Raw genomic sequence first — 16,020 nt, 5'->3', positions numbered from 1 at the left:
TTTTTATTATTAGGGACATGTGTTTTTATTATTTGGGGACATGTATGTTTTGGGTATATATGTGGGGACTGTGTTTATACTGTGTGGTGTGTTGTGTGTTTACACTAGACTAATGATCAGTGAGTAAAAAGCTGTAAAAAACAGCTCATACTCAATGATCATCAGCCGGCTGCAGCGATCTGCTCTCCTCTCCTCAGCGAAGACTTCTGTGTGAGGAGAGGAGGAGCCGATTGCCTAGCAACCGGCTGTTTGTTTACATCACATGACGGCCGTGATTGGACACGGCCGTCATGTGATCAGGAGGGCCAATAACAGAGCCCTCCTGCCAATCTGAGATGCGCCGTGTCCGGGTGACACGAGCACATCGGGATCGCGCTGCTGCGCGGGCGATCCCGCTCCTTCTGAAGGACTTCCTGAACGTCCTATCAGAAGTAGAGAGCTCCCACCCGGCCGTATATGTGCATTGGCCGGGTGGGAAGTGGTTAAAATCCTCTTCTCAAGAGTGAATAAATTTAGTTCCTCTAATCTTTCCTCATAGCTGAGCTCCTCCATGCCTCTTATCACTTTGGTTGCCCTTCTCTGCACTTTCTGCAGTTCCCCGATATCCATTTTGAGAACTGGTGCCCAAAACTGAACTGCATATTCCAGATGAGGTTTTACTAATGATTTGAACAGGGGCAAAATGATATCTCTCTCTCTGGAGTCCATACCTCTCTTAATACAAGAAAGGACTTTGCTCGCTTTGGAAACAGCAGCTTGGCATTGCATGTTGTTACTGAGCTTATGATCTACCAAAAACCCCCAGATCCTTCTCCACTATGGATTCCTCCAGTTGTACCCCCCCCAGCATGTATGATGTATGCATATTCTTAGCACCCAAGTGCATAACTTTACATTTATCAACATTAAACCTCATCTGCCACATAGTCACTCAATTAGACAGTGTATTGAGGTCAGCTTGTAAATTGGAGGCATCCTGTAAGGACGTTATTCCACTGCATATCTTGGTGTCATCTGCAAAGACAGAAATGTTACTTTTGATCCCAGACCCAATATCATTTATAAAGATATTAAAGGCAGTGTTGTATGTGTCAGCCCTGGTTCACATTGGTGTGATTTGTCAAATCACATGCCAAATTGGTGGCAATTGCACTGTCCTAATTGGTGCAGCGCCGCAATTTCCAAAAGTAGTTTCTGTACTACTTTTGGTGACTTTGGGGTGCGATATCCATTGACATCTATGCAGAAACCTACAGCGATGTCTCTGAAATTCCCCCTGCAGTTGGGACTGACATGCGGCATTGAAATTGTGTGAGTTCAGCTGAATTCGCATGATTTCACTCCCACTGTCAGTGTGAACCAGGGCTCAAACTGGGCCTTTGTCTTTGTAATTTTTTAGCTGCAATCCCAGGGACATCATTTCTTATTGTACTCCCTTAAGTTTGCTTTCAAATATCGTTATACGTAGAAATACAGATTTGTATATCTATCTGCAAATAAACAAAAAGATTAATTCTAAGGGCTGGTTCACACTGCGCGCGATGCGAGGCGACACGACTTGCCTCGCCGCGATCTGACAAGTCGCCCCCGTTCTGTACAATGGAACCGTTCTGAGAGGAGCGACTCGAGTCGCTCCGACTCAGAAAAAAGGTTCCTGTACTACTTTTGGGCGACCTCGGGGCGACTTGCATTGACTTCTATACAGAAGTCATTTGCAAGTCGCCGCTGAGGTCGCGGCAGGTCGCGGCGAGGCAAGTCGGTGTCGCCTCGCATCGCCCGCAGTGTGAACCGGCCCTAATTGTGATCAAATATTTTCAGCTGCGCTTAAGAGCGTGGTTTCACCTTCTGACCCCGGAAATTAGTCTTTGTAATCAACCCGAAGCTCTTGTGCTGGTCAGGATCTTCATCTGGTGGTGGACATGGACTCTTTAGCAAAGAGGTGCTGTTCATTTGCCAGGTAAGTGTAGGATATGCACTTGTGCTTACTCAATGTGAGGGTGGGGTTCACTGATTTATTTGGCATCACCACACATTGGATTCTGGCCTATTTGCACACATCACTTCCTGCATTTGTTCTGGTGATGTAAATCAGGACTATGCAAATATAAATGAGAGCTCCTTTTATTTAAAAAAAATAAAAATAAAATAAATATATGGCTTGTTTCACACTTTGGTGACTTTTCCAGCAAATTTGGACCTCCGAGTTGTATGACAAGTTGTACCCCATGATTCTCAATGATAACCATTCATATCTTTTCTACTTCAAGTCGCACCAACTTCAAAGTAGTCTGTACTACTTTGGTGTGACTTGAGGTATATAGGTCGCTATATTACACAGGTATTCCCAGAAGATGGGGCCAAGTTGCAGCGGCAAAGTGGCAGCAAAATAGTGTGACTTTCAGGTCGCAGCAGTGTGAATGAGATTCATGGATAACCCTTTTGAATTTGTCACTTGTGCAAGTTGCCCACCCATGGTTTCCATTCATATCTATTCATCTTTACCCACGTTCAAATTGCAGGCCATATTGATGGCAATGGAACTGCCCAAATTGGTGCGACACCAATTCCCAAAAGTAGTTCCTGCACTACTGTGAGCGACTTCAGGGGGCGATTTCTTATTTCTCACCTTTTTCAGATGGGAATGAGGGACACCTATTAGCAAAAGTATGTAGGCATAGGACACACCCCCTTAAAGAAGACTTATTCCCCAAAAATATAAAAATGATTAGTTAAACCCCCATGTGCCTTTGTTTTTTTTTACCAATAATATTCCTTTAGATTGGCTTTGGAAATTTACAAACAAAGCAATTTAGAAATTAGATGAAAGGTTTAGCGCTGGGAAATCCTTTTTGAAAGATAAAAAATTGCATTTTATATACAACTATATAGATCAGAACTAAATGAGGAGTAGAGAGGGACTGAGGGACTTTGTTCCAAAGGAGGGATAGTTGGGACCTATGTGATTTCACTGGGCATCTGTGCAGGAAAGTGCACTGATGTCTCTGAAATCACTCATAAAGGCCCCTTTCACAGTTCTGCAACTTTTCCTGTGACTTTTGACATCAGAGTCGCATGACAAGTCATACCCCATTATTTTCAATGAGTACCATTCATATCTGTGTGACTTCAAGTCACACTGACTTGAAAGTAGTCCCTGTACTACTTTGGTCTGACTTTAATACAAGTTGAGGTCAATAGACCTCAAGTTTACACAGGCATTCGCTGAAATCATGGGAAAATCGCACAACTTTCCCTGCGACTCCTGCGTCCATAGACCTCAAGATTACACAGGCATTGCTTAAAGTCACATGAAAATCGTGGCAAAAAAACGCTGCAAAATTGCGCGACTTACAGGTTGCACAAGTGTGAAAGGGGCCTAAGTCACTGTGCTGAGTACTAGTATACCTAGAATATAAAGTAGTCCCACCATCAAACACTTTTAAACATATGCTCTCAATATAATTGTGCTCAAATGGCTGAAAATCACACAGATACTACCACCCACTGAAAGCTTGCATTTTACTCAGCAGCATATGCTGAAAAGAGGCAAACGCCTATTAGCCAATGCCACATCAGCATGAGTTACTATAATATTAATGCTTGAAATGTAGTATAGAATCTAACATTAGTAAATGTATTTTCAATGGACGTTAGTGCCCTGCTACCTTTTAAAGGTTCAAGCCATGAGTTTGAATCCCACTGATGGTATTACCTCCTGAAAACGTGCATTTTATTCAGCAGCATAATTAGACAATGCACATCAGTTTGGTTTATTCCATATTTTAACTCTTCAAATGCATGCAATGGTATGTAATTATTCAATAATATCATGTTGTGGAATTCCAAAAATCAAGGGATAAAGTCATAGGTTCCCCCCCAGTACATACCAGGCCCTTCGGGTCTGATATGGACTTTAAGGTGAACCCCAGACCAAAATTTTTTAAAGAAATTATGTGGGGTTCCCAAAAATCCATACCAGACCCTTATCCGAGCAGGCAGCCTGAATGTCAGGATAGGGAGAGGGACGAGTGAGTGAGCACCCCCCTCTTGAACTGTACCAGGTCACATGCCCTCAACATGAGGAAGGTGCTTTGGGGTCCCCCCCCAAAGCACCTTGTCCCCATGTTGATGAGGACAAGGACCTTTTCCCAACAACCCTGGCCGGTGTTTGTTGGCGTCTGTGGGTGGGGGGCTTATCAGAATCTGGAAGCCCCCTATAACAAGGAGGCCCCAGATCCTGCCCCCCCCCCCACGTGAATGGGTATGGGGTACATCGTACACCTACCCGTTCACCAAAAAAGCAGTGAAATGTAAAAAAAAAACAAGCAGGTTTTTGACAAGTCCTTTATTGTAATAGCTCCGAGCCGTCTTCTCCTGCTGCTGTCTCTCCCGCCGTGTTCTTTTGCACCGCTGGTTACCCACTAATAAAAAAAAAAACAGCTCTTCTTCTGTGGCGTCCTTCCTCCGCTGTGTTGTCACCCACTGTGTGGCGTCTTATACATAGCCATGAGGCTGGCTCTCAGGGTGACATCATTGGATGGCCATGGAAGACCACCACAGAATCAGAGCGGCTTATTTTATTAGTGGGTAACCAGCTGCACGGAAGAACATGGCAGCAGGAGAAGACAGCTGCGGCAGGAGAGACGGCGTGGGAAAAAGAAACATCAAACACTAGTAAATGTATTTTCTATGTATGGGTATGCTAAGCCCAATAGGCTAGTGGTCAGTGCTTCTACATTGAAAAACGTAGGCCTTGAAGGACTAATCCCACAGAGGGATACTAAAAGACTGCATTGGTGAACAAAAAGGCAAAGGACAATTGGCCAAAGCAGCATATGCTGAAAATAGGCAAATGCCAATTAGCCAATGCACATTAGTTTGTCTGATTCTATTATATTAACTCTTCAAATGCATGCAATGGTATGTAACTATTCAATAATATTATGGTGTGGAATTCGAAACATCACACACTAGTTAATGGCAATTTAAATTTCTTTGTTTGTTTATTTATTTTAATGAAAAGTTAAACACAGCTGGTGGATGGTAGGTTGGCTGGGATTTGAACTAACGTGAGTCCTGTGGAAACATCTGAGCAGACCACCAAACCATTGTGCTAAGTAAACTGAAAAAAACAAACATGAAAAAAACCAACATGCAACAAATAGGTAACCTAAATGTTCAATACATGTAACTTTACAGAATAGCAGACATTACTCTGTAATAATCATTCATAACTGCATTTGTTAGCAAAAGAAGGAAAAAACTAGGAATACTAATTGCAATATACATCAATCAATGCACATGAGGTAGAGCACATCTCATATAAAAATGTTTCTTTCACATACATGGATCATGGTTGCAGTGCAGTGCTATATAATAACTTAGTAGAAATTGACATTTGCATATCCGCGGAATCGCTGATTTCCGAACTTACTAACATATGTTCGCTCTTTTTCATGCGTATGTTCGCCTGTTCAAATCTTAATTGCCTAAAATGGGCGCTATTGCATGTAATAGAGCGCTGTACTTCCGGACGCTATAGTAAATGACCCCCTTGTGTGTTATTATTGTATGATTTCGAAATAATGCTGTTTCTGTTAAGCCAAAGGTGATTCATTTGGCAATTATTTTCTTTTGTTTGTTCACTTTACCGCATTCGACTCGAAAAAAAAAATCTAAAATATCCGATTGGACCGATTCAAAATGTATTGATTCAAATGTTTTAAATCTAAACATTTTTTTATAATCTGAGGAAATGCGAAAAAAGACATAAAACAAATTAAGAATATCAATCCTGAATACAAATTGAATGAATCTAAACGAAACAAAACCAATTTTTTCGTCATGTACATGTCTACTGTGCAGTCAGCTGTCTGCAGTGACCATCCTCCTTAACGTGTTCTTTTGTAGTTTTAGAAAATTATGACTTGCTGCAAACAGTAATGGGTTGGTAGATTTCAAGAATGTTAAAGTGGTATTAAAGGTAAAATAAAAAATAACATATACGATACAGTCTGTCAATGTCATTAACAAAGCAGTCTGTTTTTCTGAGTCCCCCTCTTACTTAGTTTGTTACCTGATCCTGCTGTTATTTTTCAACTTTCTTGCAGTTAGAGGGTTGGCAGTTAGAGGGTTGCGACAAACCATTTAACGCTGACAGGGAAGCTTACAATGGTCTGCTGTTATTCATTTAGTTGAAAGCGATTGTAAAGGTAAACATTTTTTTTTTAAATAACAAACAGCAGGGCCATCTTTAATGCAGGGCAAAAGGGTCACCGGCCCTTGGCCCAGTCATTGTTGTGGGGTCCAAAGCAGCTGCCCCTTAAGTCTGCACTACCTGCAAATAGTTGATAAGTGGACGCAGGTGGACCCAAGAAAATGTTTGCCCAGGGTCCAATCAATATTAAAGATGGCCCTGCTGCTCTGTACAATGGAATTGCACAGTGCGGCCTCAAACCTCCTCTTCTTGGGTCCCCTGTCGGTGCTCCTGGCTCCTCCTCTATGTGCAGATCCACCATGGGAAGCGCTTCCCATGGGGACACTCATACGTGATCGCACCTGAGCCCTGCTGCTGCGTCCCGTCCATTGACACAGACAGCGGCACTCGGCCCCGCCACCCGCTCCCTCGTCACTGGCTTTGATTGACAACACTGAGAGCCAATGTTTTCCAGTGACCCAGCAAAGGAGGCGAGACCCAGAAGTGAGGGGAGAGAAGAGCTGCTGATGTGCATAGAGCTGAATCAAATGAGGTAAGGAATGCATTAAGGTAAAAAGTGCTTAGGCTTTACAACCACTTTAAACCTTTATCTAAAAGAGGAAAAATAATTCTGTAACTGCTGAAAACACGAGCTGGATTTAAACTTTAACTTATTAGTCACTTAGGTAAAGGGAGGAGCCACCCTAAGACCAGAAGTGTGCTACTAACTGGAAAAGGGGTGTAAACAACATACAAAATAATAACAAATGCAGCCATGGCATCTAAGGCATGATATGCTGCTATATATATATATATATATATATATATATATATATATATATATATATATATAATTAATATAATTTTTTTTTTTTTTTAACTTTAAATCACAAAATGGTTTGTGTAGCAAACAAAGTAGAATTTTTCTATCAGGTTTCAGTCACTTCAGTTTTCTAAAAAAGGTTTTCTCTTTAAAATTGGTCCCACATGATCCTTGTGGGGCCTAAAAGACCAGGAGGTTAGCGAGGTATGATGCAGCAATTGTAGTTTGGTGGGACATTGCCCAGTCCACTTCCTGTTGGTTTAAGGTCTATCTCCTCTTTTGGAATGACTGGTTTGAAGTTGAAATTTTGAAGCAATGATGTGAAATATAGAAAGAGTTCCATTCTGGCCAAGCTTTCTCCAAGACAAACCCTTTTTCCTAGCCAAGTCAAAACAAAATTAGAGCAATAGTAAGACATGGATTTTGGGCTCTTGATTTATTTAACAGTGCAATAGGAAAAATAACAGACAGATTATAAGGAAGCACTGCCTAACACATTACAATGTTTGTTTTATCAGGACCCTTGGTTGACCCCCTTTTCTGTTATTTCCTTGAATAAAAGTTTTGGAATGGCTAAAATTGGAGAATGGGCATGGAAGATGAAAGAAGTTCAAAGGAAAACCATTGAGACAAACTACTACATTATAAATGGCAGTTCAGAGTTCATATCTAACCCATACCATGCACTGACTTCTAAGTGGCTGCGAGAAACCATGAGGTTAGCCACACTAGGGCAGATCTGTAACCAAGTAAAATTAGGCAGCGGAAGACCTGTTCAAGTTTCTTTGGATAGCAAACCCGCCAGACCCAAAACAAACACTCTACTTGACCTACACCAGGTGTAGGCAACCTCGGCAGTCCAGCTGTGGTGAAACTACAAATCCCATAATGCCTCTGCCTCTGGGAGTCATGCCTGTGATTGTCAGGGTCTTGCAATGTCTCATGGAACTTGTAGTTTCAAAACAGCTGGAGGGCCGAGGTTGCCTACTCCTGACCTACACCATATTAGTGAGATCACATGGCAGGTAAAGGCACCAATTATAGACAGATGAGGGGGAAAAACTCAATTTTTTTTGGTTTTGGATAGAGTGGGGAAGATTAAGAACTTCAGTCAGAATTTTATTGCTGTGACTGATGGTAACTGGGGCAGGATGTGAGGGGGGATTCTCCTCAATAGGAAAACAGACAGCAATGAAAAACATTTTTATTTGAGTAGAGAATTTGTTTCCTATTCTATACCCAACTAGAAACACAATTTTGGATTTTTTTTTGAATGATCACATCATAGATTATCCAACCAGAATGTCTTTACGCTACAAAAACAGTCACTATCTAGGGTAAATGTCACTCATTAATGCTGTCAACAGAATCAGTAAGAGAGTAGTAGTACTACTTACCTGCTCCTATGGTGTCCCTGCTTCACAGGCCAAATCAAGAAGGTGTCATGCTGTAGCTGCTCCCTCACTGTTAAGTGAGACTTTTCAGCCAATAGGAGAGCACCATTATAGGTAAAGGAAAGTAGTATCTTTAGTGATCCCACTGCACCAATATTTTATCTGCTACAGGAACAGTAATGTGACATGGCTCTTAGGCTAGGCCTCAAAATCACTTCACAGAAGTTATGCCCTAACAGGCTAAAGTGCTGTGTGTTTCAACAGCTAGGGCCACTCCCGCCCAGCAAAACAAATTTAGTCTTCCAAAGACTTCACCCTTGTCAATTTCAAGATCAATTGTGACCATCACCATGGGGCACTTAGAGATCAATATATGCTCGTTAGTTGTTATAATGAAGATACACAGGCCTTCTCTGACTACTGTCACATGGAGCCTAGTTTAATTAGCCACTGGAAACCCCAATCTTCCTAATTTGATGCAATCTCCTAGACGTGTCCAAAATGGAAAGAAACTCCAATCATACAAAAAATATTTTCCAACTTTTATTTAAAGGATAGCATAAAAGTGCTAATGGCCCCACAAAAGGACAGTAGCACCTGCTGTGAGAAGATGCCTGACATCAGTACCCAAGCTCTACCATATGAATTTTGTCTTAAGGGTTGTCCTCAGGGCTAAGGGAGCTGATTTTACACACCAAGAAAATAGCTAAGATGCAAAATAGGCAACACTCCTTTAAGTGCAATTTCTGCCCCATATTTTACATTTGTAACAGGCACATATAGAGATCATTTGTAGTTTGTGTATTATTATGCAAAATACAAAACAGGTAGCTCACCTTTGGAGATAAACGTCACTTACCTTCCTTGCTCCAGCATTGCCAGACTTCTGGGATCCTTCTAAAACATTGCTGTGGAATCCTGTCCCCAGCTGCTGTGTGTAGATTTAAAGCACCAACATGGTCGCCACCTTAACACTTCTGCCTGTTTCAGAGCCTTCCCTGGATAGTTGACTTCAACTTGTTTTATACCTTGCACTGAATTCCTGTGTACCAACTTCTGCAACCTTTTGAATTCTCTTGTCTGCCACCTGTCCTGACCTCTGGCCTGTTTTCTGGTTCCCCTTTGCCTAATCTGTGTTTTTGCCTATGCTGGGTCCAGTGCCTGATCCAGTGTACTATTTATTCAGTTCGCTGCTGAACCATGTTCCCACCTGTGCCAGCGTGATCAGCCATACTGCTGACTAGTCTGATCCACTATTTGTCTGTTTTGCTCTTGAACCATTGTTCTGCTTGTGTTGGTGTATTCCATAGTGTTTCTCTATTGCCCAGTCTTACAGCCACTGGTAAACTTCTCAGCTCTACCATTTTGCAAGTGTGGGTTGTATTACCAAAAAAATAAAATGCTGCCTATGCAGATAAGGAGATATCTGTAATGCTTGAGGTCAGGAGTGTTTCTGGCAGCAGCACAGATCATGTCACGGTCCCTATAATTGAGTATCCGAAAAAGGTCTCGCTGGGGCACCTGGGACTAGAGGAGTGGGGGGGGGGGGGTCATTTTATTACATTTTATTAATGTTCTCAAATTATTTATACATGTCACTGGGACATTGTTAACCTTGCTGTTGGCACTGATTTAGTTAAGTACAACAGGAAACAAATAAATCAAGTACGGCGCTGTCACATCCTATCCAGTTCCTCCAGAATACCTCTGCACAATATATATTGCTTGTTACATCCACTCTGGGTGTTGCTGCTCTTATTAAAGTCCACTGGGTGGCAGACAAACCTAAAAAGCACAGAGAAACAGAGCGCACACCAGCCCTAGTGCATTAAAGTTTATTTAACTCAGTAAAAGGTTAAAAAAGCCAGGTATGTCACTCACAAACATCCGTTGAGTAGTAGCATTGGTATTTACAGCCTCCACTGTTGCCTCCTTCCCCGATTTTAGGCTCCCTGCAGTAGCTAGCAATACAGATGGTTAAGTACTCGGTTCGCTTGCTGGCTTACCTGAAGCTGTGGTCTCAGATATTCAACTGTTGTGGTGCCAATTTTGCCAATTTCTAAAATCTCTCCTTGCTGTTCCGCCTCTGCTTCTGGTGTTGGTATTTCCCCTTCTTTGGGAGGTGTGTTGTCCCTTGTGTCCTCATACGTCCCGAGTCTTCTCTCCCCTGTTTCAATGATCTGTTTGAGTGGTGTTCCAGGACTCCTGGAACACCACTCAAACAGATCATTGAAACAGGGGAGAGAAGACTCGGGACGTATGAGGACACAAGGGACAACACACCTCCCAAAGAAGGGGACAACACACCTCCCAAAGAAGGGGAAATACCAACACCAGAAGCAGAGGAGGAACAGCAAGGAGAGATTTTAGAAATTGGCAAAATTGGCACCACAACAGTTGAATATCTGAGACCACAGCTTCAGGTAAGCCAGCAAGCGAACCGAGTACTTAACCATCTGTATTGCTAGCTACTGCAGGGAGCCTAAAATCGGGGAAGGAGGCAACAGTGGAGGCTGTAAATACCAATGCTACTACTCAACGGATGTTTGTGAGTGACATACCTGGCTTTTTTAACCTTTTACTGAGTTAAATAAACTTTAATGCACTAGGGCTGGTGTGCGCTCTGTTTCTCTGTACTGATTTAGTTAAAACTGTTGTGGGGAAGAGAAGAAGGAGATGGCAGATAGCAATTGCGATCTAACCCGGAAGTGGGAGCGAGTACCAGTCAAAACCAAATACTCACTCCCCACAAAAAGTGCCAAATGTGGCAGTGGATGGGGGGGGGGGGGAGAGTGTAAACAAGCAGGGCTTTCCCCTTTTGGGCATAGCTCCACTTTAAGCTAAAGTCAGTATAAGGCTATGTAGAACAGCCAATACAGTCATTGTCTGTTTTTCCAGGTCTTCTATATACTGACATTATACATACGATTCTGAACAGATAAAATCACAAATTGCATTCCTAATAATGAGCAAGCACAAATTTATCGGAATACTTATTAGAACATAATTATAATAAAAATGATAATAATACTTAATAATTTACCAGCGCCAAAAGGCATGTGGGCGTCATTCTTCCTAAAATACCCCTTGTCATCCAGAAAATTATTTGGGTTGAATTCTTCTGGCTGTGTGTAATGTTTCGGGTCCCTATGGACAGAGGCCAGGAGTGGAGTGACATGTGTGCCCTAAAAACAAAAATATTAGCAGGATTAGCAGGATTTTCAAATATATTTTTTATTATGTTCAGGATTTGTAAAGAATCGTGTAAACCCCGCCCCCAACGCTTGAAGCCGGGGCAGGAAGACCTTAAATGAAGTGAATGTCATGAGAAAAAAAAATTAAAGCTATAAGCGCTAACTTCTTTTAAAGGCTGAACGGATCGGAACTAGAAGTCGGTTAGAATAGAACTGCCAACTGCCAACTGTGCCAATTACAAACAGAAAGCTGGTCTATTTTATATCTATATAAGTGCAAATGACATTAATACATAATTTTAAGTTTATATTTTATTGCACTATTGGCAATTTCTCTGTATTACTTGGAACACCATCCTACATATGGAGAGAGGGCTATGATCTTTTAAAGGGTCCCATACCTTACATCTATACCTCCTGAGTGATATATTGTAAGAGGCAAGCCCCACTAGTGCCCAGGACTGGAGGACTGATACAACACGCCCCACCAGTCGGTCTGATTTGGAGGAGTATGACCCATTTGTAGCACTACCCTCATAGGAGTTTCAGTTCCCCACTGCTGCACAGCCAGGCACATAACATTTTTGCTTTCATCCAGACACAGTGAACAGTCCTTGAGTTTTGTTTTTTTAATGTTTTTATAAGTGGGTAATAACTTGGATGGGGTTAGGAATTATGGCATGTCCAACTTGAAAGTGAAAAAAACAGGGACAACTTCCTCCCTATGTACAGCTCCAGTTGATTCCTCAGTACAGGCTAACAGTCTCTGTTAGATTAGCAACAGCCCATTATAGGCTAGGAACTCTCAGTCCCTTTTAGAAAGTAGCACAATGTGTTGTGAACTACATCCTGGTGTACCTCCGACTCCCCTGTAGACATTGATCCCAGCTCTACCACTGCAGGGAATGCCAGACCATCTGTCTGCTTTTCTTTACCAGTGTACCAGACTGACACTCTTCACCAGTCTACCTGACTGACACTCTGGAAATCTCCCAGGGCGTGAGAGACCTGCTACATGTGGCAGTCTCTCCCCTTGTAATTCCCTGCACAATGCTGTAGTACTCACACTGTCCTTTTCTTGCTGCCTCTCAGGAAAGCCTCTTTCAACTTCCCCTGTGGTATTAATGAATGAATGAAATACTTGTATAGCGCACAATGCGAACTGAATCGCCTCTAGGCGCTGTGGTGAGCTTTGATCATCTGTGGCAGGATCCTTCCAGGCCAGGCACCTGAGCCCTGGCCTGAGGCAGAGCACCTCCCTCAGACTAGAGGGTTCACCTCAGGGTCCCCGGCAGTCTCCTCAGCACTGCATCTCTATCTTCCACCCGAATCCCTGCCCAGAATGACTCTTGTCTATTTAATGGCTCACTTAGTCCCTGCCAGGCCCACCTCCTGGGGATTGGTTAAAGGTCCCTAAATATGCAGGCTAAATATGCAGGCCAAGCCTCCTAGCTTCCAGAACATTCTTCAATATTCCAGAACTGTGGGGGGGGGGGGCACCAGAGAGCTGCCTGTATGAGTCATGCTGCCTTAAACTCTAGTAACCCTGACCCAATTACAGACTCACAGAGGTTAAACATGAGTCAGAATATGCTTTTATCTACTCTGACACTAGTAGCACACTAGAGGGTGCTACATATATGATATACATTATGGGATCAATCTTTAAAGTGAGCTTGAAGGGTTCACCGTGGTAGAACATTTGTTGGATACCCTCTTCTGGATATTGTTTTGAAACATTGGAAGAGTTGTCACAAGTGGAGAAAACTTTTGAATACATACAGTATATACACAGGCTCAAATGAGAGAATGTGTGGTGTTTTATACTTACATTTTGAACTTTATAGCACCAAGGCTGTGTTATCAATGTCTAACACAAGGACTGAAAGCACATAATTGTGTGGTTTGATTTATCACATTCTGTATGATGCACAAATAAGACATGCAGCTTTGGGGTTGTGATATTACGTAAAATGATTTATTTTGTATTTTTTCTCAGAGCACTAGAAAATACAGTACAGTATAGATTTTTACAGTGTGATTTACTTTCTACCTTTTTGAGTGTTTTTTAATAATGCTTCTTCTAAATAAATGTATCAAAGGATAATGCACAAGGTTAGTGCACAACTGCACACTCTCTTTTCTGTTTTCTCATTTGACTGTTAGGATATCCCTATCCTGGAGGGCAGCAAGGCCAAAAGTTATTGTCCACTCTGAACTTTGGACTGCTTGGTTAACACATTCGTGCTCAAGAGTATTTGTTGCAGTGGTGGGATATCCTGCTACTGCAAAAATACCTGGAATTCAAAAGAATACCAAGAGGTTTAAGAATAACTAAATTATGTTAATTTCTGGATGAAGACCTCAGAGAAAATTGGAATTAAAGTCTGCACAAATGTAACCGAATGTGGCTACAATATATAATTACCCAAAGAGAACGCAATCTCTCTATGATTTCTGCAGACCTATGTACTCTACAAGAGGAATTATACATTTTCTCTGATGTTGCAACTTTTGATAGTTGGGATCAGAAAGTGAACGAGCAAATAATGGAATATGAAACTAATCTTATTAGTAATAAGTCAGGTAAATTTAAGCGTGACCAGTCGGGAATTTAACTGGAAAAAATCGAATATTACCACTAGAAATAATAAGAACAAGATGAATAATGAGCATTCAAGTAAAGAACATAATGAAATACGTACTACCAGGGCTTTTTTTTCTCAGAGAATAGGTGCAGGAACTCAACCACGCCCGCCAAATACACATACCTGCCAAATGGCATCAACTAGTAGCTCTTCCCTCTTCATACAACCCCCTCCCTCCGCTGCCCTCATCTTCTCCACCCTCCTTAAAAGCTTCACCATCTGCCACATGTCTTACCTTTGTTGCAATATTAAGCACCCATCCAGCTTTAGTACCTCCCAGCATACTATACTATACTACAGTCAGTTACAAGGGGGATCGTACTGGTCACTAGGGAAAAAATGGAGACCACAGAAGTTGCAGCCACCATATGCCCTCTCTCGCCTGTTCTGTATTCTCCTTGTGCCTGTCCGGCACTCACTTGTAAATGCAGAAGCTGGACTTTTGTGTTACCAAGTGATAGTGGTGAGCAGGGAGCCAAAGACCTGAGCCAGAGGTGGTGGAACTGAGTTCCCCCTGGTTCCTGCTGAAAAAAAGCCCTGCGTACTACACAATCCAAAGGACATAATTCACTTCCACCCCAGATAGACATGCAAAGGAATAGCAATACTAAACCAAAGAATAATAGGAATAAGACCAATCATAAATTTAAACATAAAAAGGAAAGAGGAGTCAGGCAGAATAAAAGAGGGGAGGGTGGCTATACACAACTAAGGCCCTCTCATCAACAATATCCCTATAGTAAGGGTCAACATGAATGCACCCATAACACTCAAAGACAATATTTTGCCAGAAATAATACCCCCACTAAGTCCACACTATCTTTGATTCCAAATAATAGTAGGAGCAATGCTAACCAACCAAAAGAGGCTAAAGGAAAAAAAACCCTTCTAGTAAAAAGCTCTATAAATGAAAGTAAGGAAGGTAAAAAATTATAACCCATAGGGGGAGAACTCACTATATCATTGGATAATGGTAAATGCACTTCACCTCCACCTATGGTTGGCACTTCCAGTGTATCATTTGGGAGTGCAAATACAGACCTAGACATAGATCCCAAGACGCCCAATGGTGTACAAACCTATAACCCCTTTACAGTCCTTAGTAACTTTGAGTCAGATGACAATTGTGCTAACATATCAGATATTACACCCCCTCTGTTTTTTTAGAGAAGGAAGTTGCGAAAATAGAGGGTTCTGCAACAGGCAATAAGAATATGAAAGTGCAATAGTCCGTACCTTTTTTAGACTCAAATCCTTTTTTTCCCCTATTGGGCTAAAGGAAAATGTATTTCTACTTTTTCTGATATGGTTTTTAATACTTTTAAAGCTAGGTTTAAATATAAGCAAAATAGCACCAAAAATGCTGACCCTTATTTTATGTCTCTAGACAGCCTAAAACAAAATCAGGATGTAATCGTTCAAAGTGCCGATAAAGGTGGAAGCCTTGTTATTCAAAACAAAGATGAGTATATAGCTGAGGCAAGGAGACTCTTGGGTGACACTGAAACCTATATTAAACTAAGAAAAGATCCTACGGTGGAATACACAAATGAGCTTAGTGGTGTAGTGGTTAGCACTCTCGCCTACCAGTAAGAAGGGTCGCTGGTTCAAATCCCAACCACGACACTACCTGCCTGGAGTTTGCATTTTCTCCCTGTGTCTGCGTGGGTTTCCTCCGGGTACTCCAGTTTCCTCCCACACTCCAAAAGACATGCAGGTAGGTTAATTGGCTTCTGTACAAAATTGGCCCTAGTATATGAATGGG

At 41.9% G+C, this 16,020-nt stretch overlaps 1 protein-coding gene across 2 annotated transcripts in view; it reads right to left on the bottom strand.

The window, feature by feature from the left end:
- Positions 1–4,984: 4,984 nt before the first annotated feature.
- The window catches only part of LOC143982938 (cytochrome P450 2F3-like), a 78,471-nt gene continuing 67,435 nt past the window's right edge, over positions 4,985–16,020 (bottom strand). For both annotated transcript variants that reach the window (XM_077482101.1, XM_077482092.1), the window contains exons 9-10: positions 11,457–11,598; positions 4,985–7,397 (exon numbers count right to left, since the gene is read on the bottom strand). In XM_077482101.1, coding sequence (XP_077338227.1) covers positions 7,216–7,397; positions 11,457–11,598 — 324 coding nt within the window. In that variant the 3' untranslated portion in view covers positions 4,985–7,215. The remainder of the gene's footprint in view (positions 7,398–11,456; positions 11,599–16,020) is intronic.

Source organism: Lithobates pipiens, unplaced genomic scaffold (assembly GCF_037356315.1).
Source record: "Lithobates pipiens isolate NorthernLeopardFrog02 unplaced genomic scaffold, aLitPip1_a1.2 Scaffold_1, whole genome shotgun sequence".
Classification (NCBI taxonomy): Eukaryota; Metazoa; Chordata; class Amphibia; order Anura; family Ranidae; genus Lithobates; species Lithobates pipiens.
The sequence above is the reverse complement of the archived record's forward strand: the minus strand, read 5'-3'. Positions and strand labels throughout refer to the sequence as shown.